Source organism: Cygnus olor, chromosome 1 (genome assembly GCF_009769625.2).
Source record: "Cygnus olor isolate bCygOlo1 chromosome 1, bCygOlo1.pri.v2, whole genome shotgun sequence".
Classification (NCBI taxonomy): Eukaryota; Metazoa; Chordata; class Aves; order Anseriformes; family Anatidae; genus Cygnus; species Cygnus olor.
Window position 1 is genome coordinate 146,166,348 of NC_049169.1, and position 27,731 is coordinate 146,194,078.

At 39.5% G+C, this 27,731-nt stretch overlaps 1 protein-coding gene across 5 annotated transcripts in view; it reads left to right on the top strand.

Annotated features, from left to right (window-relative positions):
• Nucleotides 1-27,731, top strand: part of MYO16 (myosin XVI) — a 387,593-nt gene that overhangs the window by 84,168 nt on the left and 275,694 nt on the right. For 4 of the 5 annotated variants that reach the window (XM_040536892.1, XM_040536877.1, XM_040536885.1 and 1 more), the window contains one exon: nucleotides 9,193-9,456. In XM_040536892.1, coding sequence (XP_040392826.1) covers nucleotides 9,231-9,456 — 226 coding nt within the window. In that variant the 5' untranslated portion in view covers nucleotides 9,193-9,230. Of the gene's footprint in view, nucleotides 1-3,126; nucleotides 3,198-9,192; nucleotides 9,457-27,731 lie in introns of those variants that run through there. The other variant, XM_040536900.1, reaches the window with a different exon arrangement.

Consider the following 27,731-nt stretch of genomic DNA (forward strand, 5'->3'; position numbering starts at 1 on the left):
TCTCTCTTCTTACCCTAACGTGGGGACTTACGCTATTTCTATTAAAATATTAAAGTTAGCTGCTTTAGGAATAATACTATGTATCTTCAGGAGTCATATAGACATATTTTTATTTGATTTTTCCAAAGGAAACAAAGTCTATGTGATTATGCTACCTCTGTGTATCTTTTAATTTTTGTTCCCATCGTAACTTCCCAACCTGTTGCCCTGTTTCAAGAAAAGGTCTTCAAAAATATGTTAATCATGACATAATTTATCCAAATGAGTGAGCAGTGTTTGATACTACACTCTTCCATTATAGTTAGAATTGATGGTGCAGCTTTTCTACTGTGTGAATATCTGAGTTGCTTAATAACCATTAAATCTCTTGTCACAGAAGATACAAAGTAGTCTTGAGTATGTTGTTAGGAAATTAAATCCTACTGCAAGGAAATTTGTTTTTCCTCCGGTGAAATATACTGCCATGCAGAATTGCCCTTTGCACCACTTACATTGCTGTAAGCAGAAATAAAGATAAGGTGGTTAGGCAGCATTTGTAGAAAAACTTCAAAGGATCTGTTCTGCCGTTTGCAGTAGAATCATAGAATCATTAAGGCTGGAAAAGACCTTCAAGATCATCTGGTCCAACCATCCCCCTACCACCAATGTCACCCGCTAAACCATGTCCCTAAGCACCACGTCCAACCTTTCCTTGAACACCCCCAGGGATGGTGACTCCACCACCTCCCTGGGCAACCCGTTCCAATGCCTGACTGCTCTTTCTGAGAAGAAATGGCTCCTCATTTCCAATCTAAACCTCCCAGGCGCAACTTGAGGCCATTCCCTCTAGTCCTATCACTAGTTACCTGTTGAGAAGAGGCTGACCCCCAGCTCCCCACACCTTCCTTTCAGGTAGTTGTAGAGAGCAATAAGGTCTCCCCTGAGTCTCCTCTTCTCCAGACACAACAACCCCAGTTCCCTCAGCCGCTCCTCACAGGACTTGTGTTCCTGGCCCTTCACCAGCTTCGTTGCCCTTCTCTGGACATGCTCCAGGGCCTCGATATCCTTCTTGTAGTGAGGGGCTCTGAACTTAACCCAGTTAAGCTGTTAACTGGCCTGATCCTCTGGTTGTCCTGCATACATTGCGTGATTGCATTCAAGATGACCTGTTCCATCACCTTTCCTAGCACCGAGGTCAGGCTGACAGGCTTGTAGTTCCCCAGGTCCTTCTTACGACCCTTCTTATAGATGGGCATCACAGTAGCAAGTCTCCAGTATTCTCAGACTTCCCCAGATGACCATGACTGCTGATAGATGATAGAAAGCAGCCCAGCAATCATATCTGCCAACTCCCTCAGCACCCTTGGGTGGATCCCATCTGGCCCCATGGACTTGTGACAGTCCAGGTGGAGCAGCAGGTCTTTAATTGTTTCTACCTGAACTGTGGGGGCATTCTTCTTCTTTCTGTCCCAGATCTACAGGTTGGGAGGCTGAGTATCCCAAGGATAAGTGGTCTGGCTAGTAAAGACAGATGTAAAGAAGACATTGAGAACCTCAGCCTTTTCCTTATCCTCAGTAGTCATGTTCTCCTCTGCGTCCAGTAAAGAATGGAGATTCTACAGGGCCCTACTCTTGCCGTTAATATATTTATAAAAACATTTTTTGTTACCCTTAACCATAGTGGCTAGGTTGAGCTCATGATGAGCTTTGGCCTTCCTGATTTTTTTTCTCTGCATATGCTGGCAGCTTCCTTGTACTCTCCCCGAGCTGCCTCCCCTTCTTCCACCGAACATAAACTCTCTTTTTCTCCTGGACACTCAGCAAAAGCTCCCTGCTCAGCCATGCCGATCTTCTTCCCTGACAGCCCATCTTACAGCACACAGGGACAGCCTGCTCCTGCACCTTTATGACTTCCTTCTTGAGGAGCATCTGGCCTTCCTGGACCCTTCTGCCCTTCAGGATTGACTCCCGAGTGACCCTCCCTACCAGTGTCCTGAAGTATTTGAGGCATGCTGTTTGTGGGAATCCAGAGTCCTCCTTCATCTCATCCTCCAAGGGAACATACAAGGATGACGGCAGTAGAGGGGATATGGAGACAGCAGCGTTACCAAAACTAATAGTTTGAGTACAACCAGATTGTGCCTATTCATTTTGTTTACATTCCTTCTGTTTCTGGATGTGATCCACCAATGAGGACTGGTGCTCTCAGATAAACACATTTCCTCTGAGACCATTCAAACCTGTGAGCTGAAGACAGGCAAAACAAAATAATATTTTTTATTCCTAGAATCGGGAAGAACCCCTTGTGTGTGTATTGGAAACCTGTGTTTTATTACGCTGAAGGCTGATGCATGGGCAGGCAGTTTGGTTATGTTTACTGAATAGGCTGACGTGCTGTTAATGACTTTTACCTAGCACATACAATATCCGTATGTTACAGACTACTACATGATGTAAATCACAAATGACACTGCAGAGCTCTCTGTTTTATTTAATTCCTTATTATTCAGGTGCTCTTCTGTTACTGCAAAGGCAAAATCCCAAACTGGTTGATTCTCCAATTTAAATATAATAAACTTGTAGAGAATGCTGCTGTAACTTCACTGAATTGCTGATAGATAATAGACTCTATTAGAAACCCTATAGAGTTGATTAATAGTGTCTGATAAGTAACTTTTCCTTGGTATCAGCTGGATTGATTGCAGTTCCTGCTTACCAGTCTAGTCACATCGAAAGGCTCTTGAAGAGCAGCGTACAAGAGTAGCGTTTTACAAGAGGATGGTTGCTTGAATATGATCAGTATTGCTCTTCAGCAGAGAGAGAGTAGGGTGTTCAGCAGAAAATGGGAAAGCTTTATATCATTTAAGAAGCCTAACTTTGCAAGTATATCCTAAAGAAGCTCCATAGAGCCAAGAACAGGAGATCCAGATCAGCTCCTTTGCTGCTATGCAGTTTATTCTCAGATTTGGCATTAATTGAATTCTTTAGATTCATTACAAGAGAAATAGTTTATATTTATACTGCTCTATTAAAATTATAATTATCTGCTTGTGGTTGGGAAGGGAAACAAACAAACAAAAAAATAAGCCCACAGCTGCATTGAACACGGTGCTGCTGACCTGATGAAAATACTTTAGCTCTTAAGATCGGGCTGAGTGGTTAAGAGCATTGTGTTTCAGTTAGAGCTTAATAAATGTAACAGAGAGGCTGTTCACATGGTAAGTAATTTTCCCTGCACTGAACAAAGGATTTTCAAACCCAAGTATTTTGATACCGACCTTAACATTGCAATTTGAGATGGGTTTGAACTAATGTAGCCCCTTCTGTGGATAAGAAATATTTCTTTTTGAAACTGGCAGATCCGTAGATGATGCATAATAATGTTTGATTTCTGAAGAGTGCACCTGTAATCGAACGCATTGATCTGTGGTCCAGACGCCACTATATCAGTTAGGCTTTTGCATTTTTATCACTGATATCACGTGGAATTCAGTTCAGCTGCATAAATAACCATAAATTAATATTTCTAATTATACGTGATCGTCAGATGTATTTCAGAGATGTGTGGATGTAGCACTTAGGGACACAGTTTAGTGGTGGACTTGATAGTGTTAGGTGGTGTTTGGACTTCATGATCTTAAGGATCTTTTCCAACCTAAATGATTCTATGATTCTACGATTTGCATGCTACCAACAACGCATAGTAAATTCATCGTGTATAAAAACAAAGTTTATTACTGAAAGGGTCAGTCCTGTAGTTTCTGGTCATATTTCTATTATCAAACCTGAAATGTAAAGTAATGCAGCTTTTTGAAGCAGCTGCACTGATTTACACTGTATATGTATCCGGTTCTTTAAGTATCAAAGTACTTGCTGCTCACTGCATTCTTTTGCCACATGTCTTTGTTAGTACTGGGAATATGTTTAGCTAGCTGGCTTTAGAAGTGTCATGCAGTAATTCAGTATTTATCGCTAATTTTTATTTAATAAATACTTATCTATTTTAACAGTATACTGAAGTGGATGAAATTCTCAAGTATTTAATCTTTTTGAAGATCAGGACAACTTTGGGCATCTAAATGAGAATTTAGGTGTTTAATTGTAGTTGTGACAGGAACAGACCAAAACTCTGGAGCTGAAGTGTCAGAGAACCCAGGCAGAACACAGTGTATGTTCTTTTTTTACCCTTTTTTCTTCGATGAGAACAGCGTGCTTAAAGAACATTGTTTGGGTAGCAGTCTCAAGTAGATACATTCTTAGAATCTCAGGTTGCTATTTTTCCAAGTAATTTTAACCCATCTGCACTGTGTTTCTGTGCTATAAAGACCACAGTCCTTCAAACACTCAGAAGATTAATTATTCCTCCATTAAAATATCATAAAAATCAAGACAAATGTTTGCTTAAATAAGGATAAATATGTCCTAGTATTTATTAGCATTCTTATTCATAGTTTAAAGTATTGTGCACCATAATTCTGTATCACCTTATCTGAGATACTTGCTGCAATAAGGAATGTCAGCATTTTGGTTATGAGTGTGCTTTTAATGAAGAGAGAAGGTTTTTAACTTGCCATACTTTACAAAGCACATTATTCCCGGGGTCCATTAGTACTTCTTTCTGTGAATCACGATAACAAATATTTATATCACATGAAAAATGAAAATGCAGTATGCATGAGAAGAGTGGTAAACTGTTCTGTGTGAATGTGTACAGGCAGTTCTGTGCTCAGCTTCACGTTCTGGAAATGCCTCTTGACATGCAATCCAGATAGGAACATATTTACCCAATGGCAATGTGAATTAGCATCTAAGGTGCGTTTTTAGTCCTGACTGGACCCCTAATTTAGATGCCAGAGCAAGTGACTAAAGTAAAGTGAGATAAAGCCATAAGAACGGGAAATATAAAGGAAAGCTGTGTCATTATGGTTTCTGGAAAAAGGTATTGCAACTGTTCCTATGTGACATACAGTTACTTGGGCACAAGTCACCTCTAGGGGATGGAGGAAAATGCCTGTAGCAATTGCATTCTTCTTCTACGTTTATATCCCATCATCTTCCCCAGGCTCTTCATGATGCTCATGGGCTGGTGCTTGTAATGCCACAAAATGTTCCTTCTCTCACCTTCACAGTGAGAACCGGTAACAATTCAAAGCAAGCAGTTCCTCTTTACTCAGAAATCCCTTGTTCGAACAGGCAGGATCAAGCTTGTAATTTGTGGTGTAATGTAATTGGCATTCTGGCCAATTGTGAGTAAATTGCTACAATTTCATCAACTTTTTTTTTTTGTAGCAATGATTCTTTTCTTTCTAATAGTTCAAGGTGGAGTCAGTGAAGCAGCTCTACACTAGCAAGCATCCTTTAAACATTTTTTTTTCCTTCTATATTTACAGACTTCCTTTGTCCTATGCTAGCTAACAACCATTGTGATACCATAAAGGATCTCTGGTTTTGATACTTCAGTTTTTCATAGAGGCTTTTATGTCGTATGATTGTATGAAAGATGCATACTTTAAAACCAGATATACACCAACAATCATGTTTATTTTAGTCGTTTTGGTCCGGGGCATCTCATTAAATAAATTATATCCTAGGAAGCCTTTTCAGTGTTTTGATGAAGACAGTGCTAATGAGTTATCCAGTGCAATCTGCCATGACAGTCACAGTGACCTTATCAAATCATCAAATCACTGTACACAACTGTAATTTGTCATACACCGAGGCAGGAAGAAACGCGAGCTAATCTTCAAATGTGGTATTTTATATAATGAGTTATAAACTTGTAGGCAAATTGATTCGGAAGGCAGGCTTTCTACATATCTGCAAACCTTTCCTCACGTTATCACACTGCCTCCTGACGAAAATTCAGAAAGAGCTCTGGTTGAGATCTTCCTTTCCAAAAATCTTCTACTTGAATGAGTCTGTTATGAGGTTCTTGTATGAGTCCACTCTGCTAGTTTGTATGGTTTTTCTCATACATGGAAGAAAAGAGGATGGACAGACCACACATGTTGCCTTTAGGAGGCTCCAATAGCTTCTCTTAGAGCCTGGCTGTAGCCAAGTTGTCAGTCTATAAACAATAACAGTTTACATCTGCCTAACAAAGTTGTAGATTTTAGCAGCTTTTTCCTGGAGGTTTTCTTTACAGCTGAAGCTGTTGCTGCTATTGGCAATGCTAAATTAGGGCAGAGTGGTTGGTTGGCATACTTTGAGTGGTAGAGCTTAATCCTGAGTATTGGGCCATCAGACTGAGCAGTTCAACAAGTACGTATTTTCATGCCTGAGACAGAACAACTCTGTGAATTGGTACTGGCTGGGAAGTGACTGGTTTGAGTTGCAGCCCTTTTGAAGAGGATGCAGAGGTCACAGCGGACACAAAGTTGAATGATAGCCAACCCTGTACTCTGGTTGCAAAGAAGGCAAACCACAATACTGGGGTACATCAGGAAGACTGTGGCTAGCAGGCTGAGGGAAATCATTGTGCCCTTCTTCTTGGGGCTAGTGATGTTGCACTTGCAAGTATATCTGCAGTCTTGGTCTCCCTAGTATAAGGTGGATGTTGAGGAACTGGAGTGAGGGCAGCAGAGGGCTACCAAGATAATAGCAGAAATGGCAAAGCTGAACTCTGCTAGGTAGCAACATTATTAGCAAGGTGCAATGGCGACAGTAAAAAAAGGCATTTTTGATAGAAAGCAGTGCAACACTGGAACAGGTTGTCCAGGGAACCTGCAGAATCCACTGATGGAGGTTTTCAAGATTAGGTCAGCAAAGACATGGTCACATGATCCGATGTTTCTTATTAACCCCTTGCTCAAAGTGGCACTATGTTATCCCCAGATTTTCCACCAGAAGCATGTCTACAACCTTCCTGGGTTTGAGTTCAGCCCTTTGAGGGTAATATCCAGGAATCCCTGTCGCGCTGTCAGTAGTTCCCCATGCTCATTAGGACACCACAGTCAGGGTAGGGATATGCCTGGTTCTAAAACTGGGATTGGACATTTCATGACTGGGTAGACATTTGAATGATGAATTCAAAAAGTTTGCCTTGTCTGCATCTGTATGATATTGTTTAATCCAGGCTTTACCAACCAAGACTGCTGATCTGCAGCTATTATATCCATAGTCACTTATTGATCTGATCTGATCTGGTATTCATCAGGTTCCAGATGTGCTGAGAGAAGGAATCCCAACTGCAACTCATCACTTCTCAGCTCAGACCAGCACCCAAGTTGATGAAGAATCTCCTCCTAATCTGCCTGAACTGTTTGACTCTGGCCACACACTGGAAATTACTATGTGAGGCTAGTGCTGGCAGTCAAGCAGCTCAACCCAGCTCTTCATGGAGCAAATAGACTGCCACTCATACAGGCTGAAGGTCATCTCAGTGGAGATGCAGAGGACACTAAGACAGCCACATCCTTCCTGAAACTGTAGTCTGGCTGTATGAGCTCATCTTTGCTATGCTGTATTCTTCCATTTAAGGCCTGAGGCCACATGTGTGGTCACCAAACCCAGGTGCAAAGGTTGGGCATGAGAATGGTGGTCTGCTGCATCTTAGCTAATGCTGTCTGTCTGTGCTCTTAGGTGCTGCTATAGGAGAAAATTCCTGCAATTGGTCTTCTGTTACAGTCATGAAGTAGCAATGACAAATTGAATGGCATTTAGAAGAACAATCTCTTAACTGTTCCCAAACTTTCAGTTTGCATTGTCAACATGGTTTAAGACAGCAAGCTGGTTTTCTCTTTGAGGCTGTGAGCCTGGCTGGCAGGCACTATACCCAGACTCAGGTGTATTAAAGTATAAGCTTAAGAGTTTTACAGGTCAGAAATACTGTGGGGGCTTATGGCATGGGTACTGAAATATTTTATACAAAACATAACAGTTCTAATGGGGAATATCTGGAGTTTGCTTATTCGATTGTCCTGATATTGTGACAGAAAGGAGATGCAGTCACAAACTGCCTCAGGCTGAGGATTATCTGAATGCAGATCTTCTACTTGATTGAATGCTCTGATCCCTTGGAGTGAAGCTGGGAATGAGGTTCCATCTTCTGCCACTTTACGGAGTTACCTTTCCTTTCCTTGCCCTTTCTGACATGCTCAGCAATGGAACATATCGTTAAAGGTCAACCAGAAAATTTTGTTTTATACAGGAGTTGTTGGCTTCTGACATGCAAAAAGCATGTGTGTTTTGGCTTAATGCAAGCCAATACTTGTTTCCAAAGTTTTAGTTTGACAATTTTCTTGTAACTAGAAGGGCATGCTAAGAAAGGAGAAGAAATATAGGGAGAGAAAGGGTAGGTTATGTTAAAATAAGTTGACTGAACTTGACCTGTAGAACTGTTTTCTGTGTCTGCTTGTGTATTAGAGTTTCTCAACAAGACGTTCTGGGCATGTTTTGTATAAATGTATGCTCCTTGGTTTTAGAAAATCCGATGTGAGATTCTGGGTTCTCATTTGTAGGGCTGCTTGGCATGCAGGTGTAGGACTATCACTTTGGTAATATTTTATTATGGTGTTACCTAATAGTGTATAGAACACTATGTCTGTAAAGCAAAACAAAATAAAACAAAAAACTTCAAGAAAAGAGCATAGATGTCTTGAACTGGATATCCAAAATCAGTGATTTAAAAATGCTTGTGTTTTCAGATTTTCAATACAGAAGGTAGGTAATAATGCTCCTTTATCCTTATTTTTTTTTAAAGAAAATAAGTACATATTTGTGAAGCATTTGTGTGCTAGCATGATGTGAGCTTTACAAAAGCCTGTCAGGAAATTATTGTCTTCAGAACAGGGTTAGAATGGTATTCAGTAGATGAGACATGTCAAGCAGCAAGGAGAAAACAAAGTGGTCCTTTAGTCAACACTACCCAGGTAGTGCCCTGTGTGAGGTAGGAGCCCTTTGGTGATGTAATTAAAGATCTAGCAAAATGGGCAAAAAAAAGCAGGCCTAAGTTGCACACCAATGCTTCATTATGGTATTTCTTAACTGCCCAAAGTTTCTTGAGCCTACACTCTCTTCAAAAGCTCTTCCATCAAACCAAGGAGAGAGAAGTTCACTCATCTGGCCTGCTGATAGTTCTAAGAAATGCGAAATTTGGGCACCTATCTACTATTTGAAGGCAATTTAAGTGTGTATATAATGTAGAACACTAGAATCAGAAGTGAACTCACACTGGTGCCTTATCTAAATGCGTTTGTCTTCCATATCTTCCAGGCTGTTTCCAGCTATGTAATGTTTTTCGGTCTCATGAGATGGAAATTGACCAGTGCTTGCTGGAGTCCCTCCCTCTCGGCCAGCGGCAGCGGCTGGTGAAGCGGATGCGCTGTGATCAAATAAAGGCTTATTATGAACGAGAAAAAGCTTTCCAGAAACGGGAGGGTTACGTCAAAAAACTGAAACATGGAAAGAATCATCGAGTTCGTTTCAATCTTGCTGATATGATACAGGATGCAATCATACATCATGACGATAAAGAAGGTACTTAGTATGTCATTTTTTACTTTTTCTTTTTGTATAGCTAAAAGTTTCAGTGAAGGAGCTTCCATGTTCTATTTACCCATCTTCAGAAAAATACAGTTTCACTTTATGCTTACCATAAAATGATGGAATATACAGATGTGTATTACATACAGTATATTATAGCTTGTCACTGTAATGAATTCATTAAGGCATAAAAAATAAACCTTAGCAGGCCTAACATTGACTCTGAGGTTAATATGCGTATAAACTAATATATTTCAAAACTGGTTAGGACTATTATCATCATTGTGTGTTGTCTGTTAGGTATCTGTGGGCCACAGAATTTCACTCAAGTTATTTTGAAAATTAGTTTTCCATTTATAACAAAAATCTGGAGTAATGAAATGTGGTATTAATAGCACTGGCCTGGCTAAAGCAACGAGATGGTGTTCACTGACAGCAGGTCAGCTCTCTGGGTCTGGTATGACATTCATGGCCTTTTGAAACATGTAGCCGCAGTTTCTAGTTTCCTGGTACTGTCTGAATCCCTGGTGCAGTTGTAATCATCTCAACTCATGAATTTTATAATTTACTCCTCAAAAGGGAACCAAACCTTGCTTTAAGGATATCTCAAGTTTTAGAAGTTCCCAGGAATCCCCATACTGTTGTGTGGGAGGGATATAAGAAAAGAGCTGATGCAATGTTTTTAGCAACTCTTTACAAGTGGATTTTATGTCTGCTTTTTCTAATCACATTAACGCAAAACTACCCTAATACAGGAGGCTCTGAACAAGAGTCCCATCACAGAGCTGAATTGCCAGCCTTCTTCTAGTTTTTACCAGTTTGGTTAGATACAGGGTTTTTACTCACTCTTGAACCTTAGTTTTAGTAGGCATTTGTTCTAACAACCATTGCTTATCATTGAGATATAGTCCTGCATATTTAGATCTATACAGTAAATGGATCAAAGAGCTCTTCTCTTAAAGTGAATGCCCAGGGAAACATTTATAACTGTTACAAATAAAATTCAAAACCTTTCATTCCACTTTTACAATGTGTAAAAATATAGGCTTTATAGGTGAAGAACTTCTCTCTCTGTGTTCCCACAGCTTCCAACTTTCTGTTAAAAAAAGAAAAAGCGGCATACTAGACATTACTTTTAGCATTCTGTAAAAGTCACATACTTCAGGCTATGTTTGATATGCTGAAGAAACGTAGATTGCTCATTGGAGTAGCGATGGGGGATCAACAGTCTTTTGTGTTGCGCATACTTGGCCTTGAGCTGCACCTGAATCAGAATAGCAAATTCAGAAACTGAATAGCATGAGCAGAAAGAGGAGATACCTCAGGCAGAAGAAAGTAAGGTGGGGGAAAAACAGGGATGGTACCCTGCACTTGAAACAGATGATAGCTCCCCAGAAGCAAGCAGCTCAAATAGCCCAAAGATAACCCCAGTAGGAATAACAACACTATCCTGATTTAGATGCCTGTGGTCCTTCCACAGGACTTTGAGAAAGTGTTATTGTTTTCTTTAAGCACCTTGGGAACCTGCAAGTGCCTGTCTGTTGTGATTTTAGGCAAATGTTCCCATTGCCTGTCCACCTATAAGTGAATAATGCTATACTAAGAAATATTATAATGTGAGTAAAAATAATAATTAAAATTAATTTTATAGACATAAAAGCTGCTCTACTACTGCAGTTGCTGAGTGGAACATTCATCCATGACTCTTTGGTGAATACATCTACATCAGGATTTCAGTTCAAATTAGACGTATGCTTTTGTACTAAATATCATATCCATGTACTGTATTTTTTCTTGCTTTATGGAGCATGGAAACTAGATTCTTTTCAGACAAAACTGAACTGGAAGACATACTCTGGGAGCGTATCTAATGCCTACAAACAGTAATGGATTTTCAATCCATAAGGTCAGGCTAGACTTAAATTTAAGTGATCCCACTGAAACATGTATAGCTGGGGAAGTTGAGGTTTGGGCTCTATTTGTTTCTCTTGGTGTATTTATTTATATTTCAGCCATTCACTCAACATTCATCATTCATCTTGCACATCACTTTACTAATCGGTATATGTTGCCAGTAAGCTAATTGTGATGGATCCTGATAATTGCATGGAGTGTCTTGCACCTCACTGCAGTTTCACATCAGCTGTATCTGTGCAGCTGGGGTACACACAGCTCTGGTATGAAAAAGGGGATCTGAACTGGATTGTAAGGCACATTCACTGGTTTGTAAGGCACAAATGACTGCAGTATAAGGCTGCTGATAAGAATGAGCACACACTTCCTGGCTTTTTAAATGTCACACCACCTCCTCAGCTCCCTGCTAGTAGTGCAATGGCCTGGGGGAGTGTGAAAGAGGTCATCATACTGCATTAAGGAAGTAAAGATAGCAGACAGGTGCTAACAGGCTTCAGCTTTCCTTTCTTCTGTAAATCCATGTCTGGTTTGAAGGATCAGGCTCTTACACCACAGTCTGCTTAACAGTCAACAGCATTCCCAAACACTCTCACTTTGAATATAGGGAGCCAAATGCTTCTCTTTGCAAAAGCTGGGCATTGAACAAGCATTTTTTAAAGTATAGCTGAATGTAATTAAGTAGCAGAGAAGTATCCTAATATGAATTGGTAATAATAATTTCATGGCTTAGTATAAACCACCTTCTACTAGATGAAGATAAGTTGCTATCCTGTGAAAAACTGGGATTCAAACTAATCTGAATATTGTCTATATCAGAATAAATATTGAAAGTAATTAAGATGAGAACTCAGTATGTCGTCATTAATTTGGTTTGTTTTCTAAACATTAATAATTGCCAGCAGGATATTTTAATGTTGTTTGAATGTATTTAATTTTTAGAGATAGTTTTCAAACTAGTCATTTTGTTTATAATGAGATATCTTATAATCTTATATATCTTTAATATCTTATAATGAGATATCATTATAAAGTACAAAGGTATGTTACATATTCAATACTCAAGTAGTTTTAGTCAACTAAATTGTCAGGTTATGCATTTCCTTGTCAATAATTAATTTTGTAAGCTTGAAGTACAATGGTTTTGAAGAGATGAATTCCACTCAAGGTATAATATAATTCACCTGGCTGTATATGAGCCTAATCCAGCTGTGTAGAATGGATGGGCAAGCTGTAGAGTCTGAGAGGACTGTGCAACCTGGGTACTTTAAATAAAATTGATGGATGTATACACATTCGGAATCACTTTGGAGATGAGGATGTTAATGTTTTTGTACTATTTTTATGATCTTTTGCTTCAAAGTGTTTATATGTTCTCAAGTTTCATGGTTGTGTGTTGTGGGTTTTTGTCAGATGACATTGAAAATCTCAAAGTGCAAATTGTGAGATAGATACGTTTTCTTCCAGTTTTACCCTTGGAAAAGGGTAAAAGATACATAAAGATTTATTAAAAAGAATAGAATCACCCACAAAATATTGCAGTTGGGACTGTTATCTTCATTTTTTAGACCTATTTAGAAATTGATTGCAAATTTCCACAGGTTCCCCAGAGCTTTCTCTTCTCCAGGCTGAACATACCCAGGTCTCTCAGCCTTTCTTCATAGCAGAGGTGCTCTAGCCCTCTGATCATCCTTTTGACCTTCCTCTGGACCTGCTTTAACAGGTTCACATCTTTCTTGTGCTGGGGGCTCCAAACCTGGACACAGTACTCCAAGTAAGGCCTCATGAAGGCAGAGTAGAGGGGGGCAATCACCTCCCTTGACCTACTGGCCACGCCTCTGTTAATGCAGCCTGGGATGCAGTTGTCCTTCTGGGCTGCAAGTATGCACTGCTCACTCTTGAGCTTTTCATTTACCAGAGCCCCCAAGTCCTTTTCTGCAGGTCTGTTCTCAATGAGTTCTTCTCCCAGTTTCTATTTATGTCTGGGATTGCCCCAACCCACGTGTAGCACCTTGCACTTGGACTTGTTGAACCTCATTAGGTTCAAGTATGCCCACTTCTCAAGGTTATCCAAGTCCCTTTGGATGACATCCCTTCCTTCTGTTGTTTCAACTGCACCACTCAGCTTGGTGTCATCTGTAGACTTTCTGAGGGTGCACTCGATCCCGCTGTCTATGTCATTCATAAAGATATTAAACAGTACCGGTCCCAAGACAGACCCCTGAGGGACACCACTTGTCACTGACCTCCACCTGGACGAAGAGCCATTGACCACAACTCTCTGGATGTAGCCTTTCACCCAATTCCTTATCTGCTGAATAGTCCACCCATCAACTCCATCTCTCTCCAATTTGGAGATCAGGATTTCATGTGGGACCTTGTTGAAGGCCTTACAGAAGTCCAGGTAGATGACTTTGGTCAGTCTTGCCCTTGTGGACTGATGCAGTCACCCCATCATCATAGAAGGGAATCGGATTGGTCAGGCATGATTTGCCCTTGGTGAAGCCATGCTGGCTGTCATGGATCACCTCCTTGTCTTGCATGTGCCTTGACATTGCTTCCAGGAGAATCTGTTCCATGATCTTCCCAGACACAGAGGTGAGGCTGACTGGTCTGTAGCTCCCTGGATCTTCCTTTCTACCCTTTCTAAAAATGGGAGTGATGTTTCCTTTTTTTCTAGTTGCTGAGGACTTTGCCTGACTGCCATGACTTTTCAAATATGATGGAGAAAGGCTTGGCAACTACATCAGCCAATTCCCTCTGGCCCCTGGGATGCATGGCATCAGGCCCCATAGACTTGTACCTGTTCAGTTTCATCACGTGGTCTCAAACCTGCTCTTCGCTTACAGTGGGAGGGACTGTACTCCTGCAATCCCCCCTAGAGGTTTAGGGACTGGAGAGACATGGGAAGCCTGACTGGCAGTGATGTCTGAGGCAAAGAAGTTGTCGAGTACCTCAACCTTCGCCATGTCTGTTGTTACCTGTTCTTCCTTCTCGTTTATCAGAGGGGCAACAGTCTCCTTGGCCTTTCTTTTCTGGCCAATGTACCTATAGAATCCCTACTTGTTATTCTTTGCATCCCTTGCCAAGTTCCGTTTGTGCCTTGGCTTTCCTGATCCCATCCCTGCGCATCCGGACAGCATCCCTGTACTCTTCCCAGGCCACATGTCCCTGCTTCTACTGCCTGTGCATTTCCTTCTTGTGCCTCATTGTTACCAGTGGGTCCTTGCTCAGCCCTGCCAGTTTCCTTCCTTCCCTGCTTGATTTCTTACACATGGGGATGGAGAACTCTTGCCCTCTAAGAAAAGCGTTGAGTTGTCAGCTCTGATCAGTTCCTCCGTCCCTAAGGACAGTGTCCCAGAAGATCTCATCCATTAGTTCTTTAAAGAACTGTGAATTCACTCTTCTAAAGTTTAAGGCCCCAACTTTGCTCTTTGCCAGGCCCATATTCCTCGAGATCACTGTCCTGGTTTCAGTTAGGACAGAGTTAATTTTCCTCCTAGTAGCTGGCAGGGTGCTATGTTTTGGATTAGAATGAGAAGAGCGCTGATAACATGCTGATGTTTTAATTGTTGCAGAGCAGTGCTTACACCAAGCCAAGGACTTTTCAGCTTCTCGCTCTGTCCTGCTAGCGAGCAGGCTAGGGATGCAGCAGGAGCTGGGAGGGGACAGACCCAGGACAGCTGACCCAAACTGGCCAAAGGGGTATTCCATACCATCTGATGTCATGCTGAACAATATATAGGGGTGGCTAGCCGGGGTGGAGGGGGGGCCGGCTGCTCAGGGATAGGCTGGGCATCGGTCAACGGGTGGGGAGCAATTGCATTGTGCATCACTTATTTCGTACACATTATTACTATTAATACTATTATTATTATTATTATTGTTGTTATTCTTTTCCCTGTCTTAATAAACTGTCTTTATCTCAACTCACAGACTTCACTTTCCCGTTTCTCTCCCCCATCCCGGAGAGGGAGGGGGGAGGGTGAGCGAACGGCTGTGTGGTGTTTGGCTGCCAGCCGGGCTAAACCACAACAATCACGAACTCAACCTGGTTGCTGCAGCCCAGACTGCCTCCCATTTTGATCTCTTTCATGAGGTCATCTGCATCGGTGAGCATGAGGTCCAGTAATGCTTCTTCCAATCCAAACCATTCTGTGATTTTGTGATAACAAATTTACTGAAAGACTTTAATAAAACATATTATATTGGTTGTTCTTAAGCTTTAGGAAAGAAGTGAAAAATAGGTGTGTTAAATCTACCAAATTGAGTATCATTAAGCCAGAGTTTCCTTAAATTTGGCTTAATTTAACTCCATCATAAGTTAAAAAGATGACTCTTGATGAGAAGAGGACCTCTGTGTGAAAGTTTATATCAGTCTTCTATGCCATCGCAAATTAAAATAACGTGCTCTTCTTATGATTAATATTTAATATCAACTTCTTTCATTCCCTTCTTCTCCCAAAGGTGCTTACATTAGCATTTCTTTTGTATACTATTTGTCTCAGCTACAGCCTTCAGAAGAGACAGGGTAAAATTGTATAAGTGATATTATGAGAAATATTAAATGCATGGAGTGTTTTACTACATATATAGCTGTGTTCTACATATATTACACCAAGAGCATAAAGATCAGACTTGTAAATGCAGTCGATGAATCAGGATTAGGTTGTGTAATCAGGGTGGCTTTTCATAGCTCTCTGCCTGCACTCATGAGTTTTACACTCACTTTTGGGAAACCCTCTCCCTTTCACTCTGGCTACATCATTCCAACCAATTACTCTCATTCTAAACTTCATCCAAACTCTCCCCCCCCCACCCCCCCACTGGAATAGCAAGTGGAGTCCACTATATATATGTAATAAGTCATAACAAGGGGTTCTGCCCACACAGGGTTATTTTTTATTTTACAGTTAGTTTCCGTTGAATCAGAGGATAAATTTGTCAATTAGATGATAATCTAGAAGTGACTATCGACAAATGTTGATTTGCTAGTAACTATTTTAGAAAACATCACAATACATATCTATGATAATTTATGCAATTTAATATTTATTGCCTAATCCTGAAGAGACTTGAACACTAGATACTGAATAGTAAAGTTGAGGGACTATTCAGTGCATATGAAATTAATGAAGTGCATAAATTTTTGCCCAGTTGGAGGTCTTGTAAAGAAAGAAAATGGTATACTGTAAATGAATACATCGACAAGTCAGACAAATATCTGCATTCCATATAGGGAACTCATAGTTCTGTAACTTCAGAAGAGACTAACACAGCTGACTTTTGGTCATGTTGCCAATGATTTAATCGGTTTGGTATACAGAAAAATGAAGCATCAATCAACGTCTCAATCTAGCCATTGATGAAAAAGATGTTTCAAAGGCCCAGAAGGTAAAGGCACATTTCAAACTGGAGTGAATTTTCAGTCCTGTAGGTTCAGCATAGTTTTTATCCTTGTTTAGCTCCATGTGTGCTGAATTCAGCAACACAGGGCAGCTTTTTGTTATGACGCAGGGAAACAATGCCTTTAGTTTTTGGGTAACAGATGTTAAGTAATTAAAGCAGCCCATTTCAAAAGCAATCATAAAATCACAGTGAGATGAAATTTGAATACATTTGAATTCCTGCAGGATTCCATATGTGCTTTTTGTTTTTTTGGCCTGCGTGTTTACATTTTAAGTAATTTGGTAAAGCTGAGATGAGAACTGAATGTTAAGCTACTTTTTGTTTGATAAAGATATGTAAGATTCCTGATATGCAGCATATATTTAATTATAATAAGTAAAGCTTATAGAAAAAAGTATAATGTATCATAAAACAAATGGCTTGATGGGGTAGATTTTATCTAGACTTTTCATTCTCCCTGTGGACTGCCTAATCTCAGGAATGCCTTCGTTTACTATCTTTTCTTTCAATCCTGAAAGCTCCCTAGGCTGTTTCAGCTACAGTTTTTGTTTTTCACACATGCCCCAAACTACTCTGAGCTGAACAGCTGTCCTCTGCCTCATAGCTAGTAGGGAACTAGACACAAAGCATCCCTCCATATTGGGCCCTCTTGAGCTGATATGTTAGGGGCATTCATGCCAAATGTAATTTATCCATCTTATCATCAGATGGAGTTGCAGTATCCTCCTTGTCTCCATGAGAATGAGGTTGGAGCTGTCACCCACGCTTTTATTCTAGCCTGCAGGTTGTGCCTCTGGGTTGCTTTGAGTGCTGTTTAGGGTTGTGCACTTCTTTCTTCCACCTTTCCTCTCCTCTGCTTTCCCATGACCCACACCTCAAGTCTCTTGAGCAGTGTCCAACCCGACCAGGCTTTCTCATGGGGACAGGGCTTTGAGACCTCCTGACTGAGAGACAAATTGAACCTGGGTGGTCTTGCTTACTGTATAAGAAACTGTAGAAAGTTCACTGCATAGTAAGCTCTTGTACAAAAACCTTGATGTTGTCATCATCTCTGCCACTACCTGTGTTCTGAAAAGAATGAGATCTCCTTATTTCTTTTGAAAATATGAGTATTTACTAGACTATTTGCAGCCCTGTTCCACATCTTTAAGCTCTGAACAAGTCAAGATCCAGACACACATTTGAACTTAGCAATTCCCATATGACAGTTTTGGATGTTTCTAAGTTCACCCTGAAGGATTTGTGGACCACCTCTTTGAAGAGGGTAACTTTTTTTTATTATTATACATAGTTTCTAGAAACTTTTTTTTTTCCTTGAACAATGGATATCTAGAATGTAAGCATTGAAATGACTACTTTTCAGGCAGATAGGTCTGTTCTAGAACACTAAATCCAAACAAGAACACATTTGATTAAAAGAAATCATGGATTTATTAATTGCCTCAATTACAACTGTAAAGCATAGTATTTATGATGAAACATTTGTCAAAAAATGCACAAATTCAACTAAGAATATTATTTATTTACTTTTAAATACTTCTCCAAAATTTTCAAATACTTTTTTTGGTAGACTGGTGCAAAGCTTTTCTCCAGTGGGACAAGTCAGCATGTAAATGAATCATGACTTTGCATAATGAGGATCTAATTCAGAAGGCTTAATGAATTAAATGTTAAGAAAAACTATTCACAAGACTATTACCTCTACAGAAGCGTCCAGATTTTTAAGAATATAATGTGGTCTGAACTGATAACCTTTAGAGACATCTGTCTGTACTTTTTTCAGTTTAAACCTATCAAGCTCATTTATATTCCCATGCTGGTGTTTTTCTCCTTAACATCTTTCTTTCAATGTAATAATAGAAAGTTTTCCACTTGAACATGCTTTGGCACCCAAAACAAGCAAGAAACACCAAGGTTAATCACTGACAAATTCACTTTGATGCCAATAAATGATTGTTAAGCCATTAACAAACAACAATTTGGCATCTGGCATTTTTCCTAATTATTTCAAAGGGGATCTAGAGTTGATTTTCCAGCATTATGCAATGGGATGTAAGGCTACAAATAGGCAACATTCCCATTCCATGTATTGTTAGAAGTCACACTGATTAAAAAGAAAGATTGCTGTGATTAGGCAGAAGACCCTTGTCTATACTTGTGAAATAAAATCGTAGCAAGAAGAAAAGCTTTTCTATACAATTTGCTGTTGATTTCTACTTCAATGTATTTATTGTGCTTCAGATTGATTTCCAATAATATTTTGGTCCGAAGGGGAAACTTTTCTATATTCATCTTTCTATAATACTTACCTTAAGGTGTTTTCTTATCGTAGAAGTTAAGCTGGAAAACTACAGAAATCAGTAGAGAGAAACCTTTTCCTTTTTTTTTTTTTTTTTTTCCTAAAGAACAGACCTTTACAGTGATAATACAATTCTTAAAATGAACTGTTTAAAACCTTTTCAGTTTTTAAATTTAATTTAAGAAGGCTTTTCCAATAGGGTATAGACTGAAATTGTTCCACTGGAGGAGTATTGATTTGATGGAATACTTAAGCATAAGTGTGGGAAGAGACCTTATTTTCGGGTCCTACAACATACAGACTTCAGTTTATCATATGAACTGTCAGATTGAGAAGAATATTTGTTTGGAGGTTTTAGAATCATAGAATATCCTGAGTTGGTAGAAATCCATGAGGATCATTGAGTTGAACTCTTAATTCCACACAGGGCAACCTAAGAATCAAACCATGCACCTAAGAGTGTTGACCAAATGCTTTCTCAGCATTTAAATGAGAACCCCCAATTTACCTCTCATACGTTTTCTGAGGATGAGAAAAGTCAACCAGCTAAATAAGTGTAGTGAAAAACAGCACAAGTGCAATTTCTTTGGAGATTTGGGAAATAGAATAACTAAGTGGAGTTGCTTCCCTGAGAAGCTCTGAAGGTATAACAAAATGAATATAGCCAGAATCACATGATGCAAAAGAGTAATCATGGTAATGATAGTTAAAAAATTAAATTGCTAAGCCCTGTCTCTTTGAGCTTTTTCTGTTACTCAGCTCTTTACTTCTGTTTGAGTTGTAGTACCTTTTGTGGTCAAATACAAACACATCATAGGTAGTGCTAGGTTTACCTGTACAGCACGTAGTGGTTTCCTTACCCAATAAAAATTCTAAACACAAAGTATATATACTACTTATTATTTCAGTCATCTTTCTATTCTCTGACATAAATCGGAGGATTCTTTTTTCTCAATACACTGAGGTATCATCTTAACTTGGTGTACAGGGCTTTAGCTGTTAAAACCTTTTGCACTTCAAGTTGACAGCGAACAAGCTCTGTAACTATGAGAGACAAAAGAATAAAAAGGTTATAAGGCATAATGAAAAGACAACTGATTTTTCTTGATTATTGTTATTTGTAGCCATCACAGTAACAGGTCATTACAGTGGAGGAACTGAAGCTTGTAAGAGTACAATCAATGCATCTAAGGGAATGAGTAATTTAGCTTCTGTTTCTATGTGAATTGCATCCAAGAATGGAGGTGGGAAGGTAAGTAGTTAAGGTGAAATTGGCAATATTTCTAAATGCCCTGCTTTAAACAATGATTTTAAGCATATGCAAACAGTTCAAGTTAGAATTCACAGTCAACCTAAGGCTACATGCTGCCTTCTTACCTTGTTCCTTACCAATGATTCTATATTACATTGTAGACTGTACGTGATCTCGAGCCAGTATATATTGTGATTTTACATGGGGAACAACGAGATGGTTTTGGGAAGTAATTTCTCACACCATGCACTGTTAGGGGTTTGATTATGTTCAGATTCAAAAGTCAAACATGACAGCTGCAGCACTGAATCATCGAGCTCGGTCTCTGCTCCAGATTTTAGAAATCACTACTGTTGTTGGCACATAGTGGTAGTTTTTTCTAGACTTCCACATTTACCCATTGAGAGTACGGAAAATATGACTTGCAGTTTTAAAGCTGGAAGCATCTGTGTGAAATTTGAACTGCTGCTTTGTTTTGTAGTCTACTAAGGAGACATATATAATATAAGAGGGCACCAGCTGTCATGGTATGCCTTTTAGTAACTGCCATATGAACTTCACTCAGTTCCTATATGGAATGAATGTTGGATTTTTGTTTTTAAACCTCTCCCTAAGAATCCTATAAGTACATTTATTCAGAATGATACAAGTTGTTACATCAGATGTTACATCATTTCCATTGCCTACAGGAGGTTGTGTCTCATGCTGTCCCTATGTGCAAGGAGTCCTTAGGCTTTGCACATCTCATGCATTATGAAAGAAACAAAATTGAGAGGTGAGGGTAAAGCAGAAAAGAACTATTAAAAAGTTGTATGATGTTCTCAGTTGTTTTGGTAAATTGTATAGGACTGTGATTGCTGATATTATTGAAAAATAAAAATGGTGTGGCATATATATGCCAACATTCAACTTCTCTCCATTTTAAAACTCTGTAAATGTTATGAGGAGAGTGACTATATCTGTAGAACAGTATTATTCAAGGCACTTCACATCTCTAGACTCTCTCTGAGATGTCTAAAAAAGGATACTGGTATCAATAAACTGAAAATGATAGATTGAAATTTGAAAGAGAGAGATTTAGATAGAAAAAGATAGATTGAAATTTGCCCTACAGGAAACTGTACCTCAACCAGACAATATTTCATAGCACACAAATTGTAATATGCTAAAAATGATGTATATAGGTAATAAGGACACAGAAGAAAAGGATAAAAAAAATAAAAGATCAGAAAAACTGGATTATGTGGACATTGAAAGTGCAAGGGTAAAGGAGTAGGGGCATGATTCTGCTTCCATGAAACCTATGGAAGTTTGTTATCAAGTTTGGGTGGGATTGGAAATCTTTCTGGAGGTGGCAGTTTGTTTGAATTTAATGAAATATATGTAAATGCTGTAAGGGCACTGTGAGGCCCACCAGTTCCATGTGGTCTGGGGCAGTGGGAACATGAAGGACTACCTGGGGTGGCAGGGCAGGGCCTGGCACAAAGGCCTGTCCCACCACCCCAGGCAGGAGTAGCACAGCTGGGGGCACCAGGCACCTCACTGGGGATGGAGACAGGCTGAGGCTGGGAATTGGGCTTGGGGCTGGACCCAGCTCTTGGGGCCTGTGGCCGGGCAGGGCAGGGCTCTGTGGAGCTGGAGCCCAGCCTTGGTGGGGCCTTCCTGGGCCAGGTGCTGACGGCCCCAGGTCCGATGTTGGGGGCCTGGGCCTGGGCAGGTGGGGCACAGCATACAGCATTCAATGTTGTTATTCAAAGTGGATATCAATTCTTTAAGTGAAAAGTAGCAGTAAGAAGTGTGGTATTGATCTTGGGGTGCAGGAATTGACTTCAGGCTTACTCTCATAGAACATCTTCATGAATTGGCATTCTATCACTGAAAATGATTTGAAAGAGAGTGGGAAGTTTGAAGAGGAAAAAAACAAAACAAGGAAAACTAGGCTGATGGATGGAATTCGTGAGTAGAAATTTGTGAGCTAGCTCAAATGATGACTGCAAGCATTGTTAATGACAATACACAATGATCTAGTGGTGGGCTTTTTCCAACACCTACTTAATGATCAAGTTAGAACGCAGATGATCTTCAAGGGAATCAGCTTATAGCCATATTTATCTACAAGGTATCTGCAAGATATAAATACCAAATTTGGGAAGGAATTAGGTTAGAGTTGGTAGATACAACAAGATAGGTATAAATAAAATCAAAGAAAAATATAGATTGGATTTAGATGATGGAGAAAAGCATTTTGCCAAAAATTATGTGATATCTGCCAAATGATGCACACAATATTCCTTATTTGGAACACTTCAAATGATGCCTTTTAAAATTCATCTGTTGTGTATTTTTTGTTTACGTAAACATCCTCAGTTATAGTTGTCTGTATAATGAAAGTTCACGGAAATATTATATTGACTACACCCTGTAGTGGCTTTCTGTGTGCCATTATTTGTGTAAAAAAAAAAAAAAAAAAAGAAAAAAGAATTGTATTACTGCAGTCACACTGTTTGAACTGAATTGTGCTGCTCACTCCCACAGGGGTGTAGTTAGATCAATAGGGAATTGTTCTCTGAGTTCAGTGCATTTCTCAGTAGTGAATTAAATTATATAAATAAAATGTTTGCTTATGCTGGTATACCTCTATGTTATGCCAATGCTATGTGTTTATATTTCTGATTCAGAAATTTTCATTCATATTTTTTGATCCCATTCTTACAAGAGTTCTAGCTGCATGCTCTCTGTATCAGCTAGCAATTGTGTGGCTGCAGAGGAAGCCAGTTCAGCAAATTGATCCAAGAGAGAATGAACCATCCCCCCAAATCAACAGTAATGTTCGGTGTCAAGTGTCTGAACTGATTGACCTCCCTGTTGTCACAGCTGATGTGCAGATGCAAAGAAAGGAAATGGAATATGCAGGCATCTTGAAGGCACTGTGACATAGCTTTGAGAGTAGCCTACGGATATATATGTAGTCCGATAAAGAGTTTGGATTCATTACCCGGTGTGCAATAAGACAATCCACCTGCTAGGTCGAGATATTGTTTATTTCAGAATTGCGCAAGTCTGGGTACCAGGTGGTTTCCCATAAAACTGGTACCTTTAGGACCTTCCACACTACTCTTTATACAATCCCTTATCAATACATTTACATGTTCACATAATCCCTTCACCTCCAATTGATTACCTAGTTAGCACACTGCTGACATGACACAATCACTCTGCTCATCATCAGAGAGGAAGGGTCCCTTGTTGGGCCAGGATCTCCCAACCTAGGGGCATGATTTTTTACTATTATCATGAGGATAGCATTATAATACTTCTAATCTTTGTTCTTCAGGAAACTATTCACATTGCATTGATTACTGACATATTCACGAGCATCTTTCCCTTGAGAATGTCAACACAATGGTCTTCCTGATTAGCAGTTCCTCAGTTAATAATTTTTCATGATTAACTTGGAGACAGCTACAAGACCTGGGTCATCTTGCCCTTTCCTCAAAGTGCATATTTTTATCTCTTTCACACAAAACAGAGTTAGCTATTTACTGGCTTCACAGGTGATACTAAGTGACACTTGCAAAGTATGTTTCTAACTGAATAAAATTAAGCTAAAATTGAGGTTATCACAGGTTTCTCTCCTTTCTGTCCTCTGGTTCTGTCCTGTCCTTTTGTGTTCCTTCCTTTACACTCATCTTGATGTAAGCCAGTTCAGGGAGCTAAACCAGCTGGAAACCACCTTTCCTAAGGTTAGCCTTCAGCTAGCTTAAGCCCTCCTTCCAGCTCATGGCAGAGGGACATGCCCCACTGCTACACAGGGTCAGAGGCAGGAGGACATTAATGGAAAGACCAACAAAAGTGAAGCAACTCTCATTTCGATGACGTATGCTGTCACAGGCTCTATCCTGGGACAAGGGGTGCCTAAGAAAAGTATGTCAAGTGGCGAGATATTCCTGGAACCCAGCATTTCCATCATAGTTGGTTGTTCACATGCCACACATGTGACTATTTTTGATTAATGTATAGCTTGCTAATGTCCAAAGTTTGTTCTGGTTTAACTTTGCTTCCTTGTGCACACCCTGGTAATTCCACTATACACATACAGAATCTAACAGCCAGTGGTCCACAGCTGGTAATTAGCACCATTTAGCAGCTGCTAAGCAGGATAATAGACTGTTATCCTTGAAGATCTCTAATAGGAATCGTAATGACTTGCTTACACTGCTTCTAAACCAGCTGGCACGAACTTGCTCTGCATGCTATGAGAGTTAAAAGAGGGACTGAGTCTCACTTCATATGGAATGCAGGTCAGGGGTAATTTGATTTATGCCAATTAAATAATGCTGGTGTAGGATCAACATAAATGATGGGTGAAACAGCAGCAGCATACAGTTTATTCAGCAGAAAATTTGTGTTGTATGCAAATTCTTCAACTTTCACTGTTACATTAGGGAAAAGCATACAATGACAATGGTTTTCAAAGCTACTTCCCACAGAAAAAGTTATTTTGCTGATGTGTGTTTTAACATTTTCCTTTTAATGAACATATAATTGGAAACTTGAAAAGTCTGAAATAAATTTAACATATTTAGTAAAATACTGTAAGGATCTGAAACTTTTATTCAAGTCTACAAACATTCGAGTGTACAGTTGGGTGTCTCTGTAGGAGAAGAGTTAGTCTAAAAATTACACCAGTACTTTTATAAGCTTTCAAATTGACAGGTATTTCTCGGGTACATCCAGTAGGGTGGAAGCGTTTGTAATAACTGACTTTAGCATGTTGACAGTGTTCTTGCTGTTTTTTTTAGTCACCTTTCTCAGGAGGAAAACCCATATGTGGGACATAGATAAAATATGTATATAGAATGCAGGAGATAGGAAGTGCTAACATATTAAATTCTTTATTTATTTTACATTGAAATACCTAACTCACAATAGCTAGTCTGAGGTGAAATCTTTGTAAAGAGTCTTATTTAAGTTTACTATGTGATCAACTACTTTCCCCTAAGGTTAATTTCACCTTATGAATTATTAAAAAAAAAAAGAAAAAAAAAGCTTTGTTTTTATTGTAATTTTAACTCACTAACAGAGATTCAGAACTTGTTCGGGTCTGCGCTACCAGCTTTTGATGACACAGCTGTTTTGACCTGGGAAATAGCTATGCTGGCAAAACCCCTGCTGTGCTATCAGCTATGATGACAGAAGCAATATTTTTAGCTAAGCATGTGTTATTTTGTGAGGTGATGTGAATCATTTTAGCAACAGCTCTGTAATGTATACCGAAGTTTTAGTTACACTGAGGTAAAATCACAGCTTTATAAACAAGTGAGACCTTACCACAGCAGTTTTCCCCTTGTGACCTTTTCAGAGCTCTAGCTCTGGAAGAGTTAATTCAAAAATAGAGGCAAAACAAGGGATGACCTCCATTGCATAGAGCTTCAGCGTGTGCCCCTTGAAAAGGATCTTTGGGCTATGCAACTGAATGGTTATTTCCAATCTTCTCTAAATTACTTCGGTCACTGTTTTTCCTTCTCATTGTGGGCATAAACATAGATATTGTCTGCACAAGTTCTTGCAAGTAAATGATGTATTTGAATTTTTGAATTTGAAAGTGTAACTATGAAGTAGGAAGGAGTTGAATATTGTGAAGAAAAAAGAAAAGAAGAAAGAAAACAGGACTTTAAGAGTAAATATCTTACAAAAAAAGGGAAATGAGAGAGACAAGAAATCAGATGTAGATGTTAGGTAATGCGACCCACTTGTTTTTAAATCTTGTTCCTCTGAAATGATCTTAGAGTCCACACTGCTTTTCCACGTGAATATCTGTCTTTTCAGAAGAGATGCTTCGCCTGCCATTCCACCACTTAACTCACGGCATGTCATATTTGACTGCTGCCCTAGGAGATTAATTTGTATTACTGTGCTTGAGCACCCACTAGCATTTTTTATGCTATTTGATTTCTGTCCTTAATATTTTCCAGTGGAGGCACAAACTGCATTAAATTTCGCATATATAAAATGAAATGAAAGAGGGGGAGTTTGTCTGAAGTTTTCAAGTTAGCAGTTATTAAATAATGGTAAAGATGAATTATTCTGGCTATGTCTATCGCAACAGAAATATCTGTCCCACTGAGGGAACTCCTCGTGGATCTCATTTGAATTTGACTTGGTGTCTGGGGGGCCCAGAAACAAAACTATTATTTTTATGTGGTTTTCCAGTTCAAGGTACCTCAGATAACAGGAGGGATGTGTCCTTGACCTCCAGAGTGACTTGTGTTAGTAGGAAGCTGTTAGCATTGCTGGACGCCTAGGCATGGACATATAGTAGTTGAGGGTACAAGTCCTGGTGGAATAATGGTGCAGAAAGGAAGGGAGCTGTCTTGTCACGTGCTTACCTCTGCTGCTTACAGTTCAATCCCGCAGTGTACTGACTGAGGTGCTGAACTGCACCCAAGCTTGGGGGCTGATTGATTTCTCCAGTAACAGAGCATGGGAAAAAACTGACGTGTTTTGATATGGGCCTAACATTAAAGCTGGGAGAGAGGTCATCTGAGGATGTAGGACTACTTTTGTCAGTCTTTCATTGGTGTTTTGGTTTCTTTCTTTTAAAGATAATGGTCTGTTGAATGGAGCTCTTGGATCAGCCTGACAATTCACATCATGCTTTTAAGTTCAACAAAGAATCAATGGTCCCATTGTTTTGGGGCCATGGTAATCAGATTCCCATCTGCCTGAAAAAAATTATAAATTACAAAGAGCCTGCCAGGGAGGATGGAAGCCTCAGTCCCACATCAATGTTGTGTTTAAACAGAGGAAGATATAGTTTGGATAAGCCTAAGGTTCTCAAATTCAGCCACTGTGGAAAATGTCTTTTTCCTCCCTTCATTTCTGCATTCTGTGAATGGTGTAACGCTTAGTTGTCCAAATGGTGTGCATGTTTCCTTTATGATCTGTTTTCACGTAGCAAAGGTGGGAATTGAGTTCCAAGGGTTCTTTAGGAAATGAGAAGTAAGATGAGGTTTGAACAATTTTGACAGATGTTGCTGGGGATTGCTGGAAATATTTTAAGGGTGAAAAAGCAGTAAGCTTATGAATCAGTGGTTTGAAAAGGACATTAAGGGCATGACTTCTCTGAGTAAGTGCTGTATCCCAATGGGTAGGGCTTGCTTTGAAAGCATTAGCTGTCTCACTAGTTACGTAGTAAAAGTATTGCTACTATAAATGTGTTTGTCTGGCAAACTAGCCAAATTACAAGAATGATTAAATCTACAAATAATTGTTCTTAAATTTTAAAATTTTATTTTAACCTTATGATAGGAAAAGGAAGTGTTGTTGAATGCAAGACTACAATCATTTAAAAATGATGACATCTTGCTTGATTTCATTTGTTGTTCTGATTAAGAA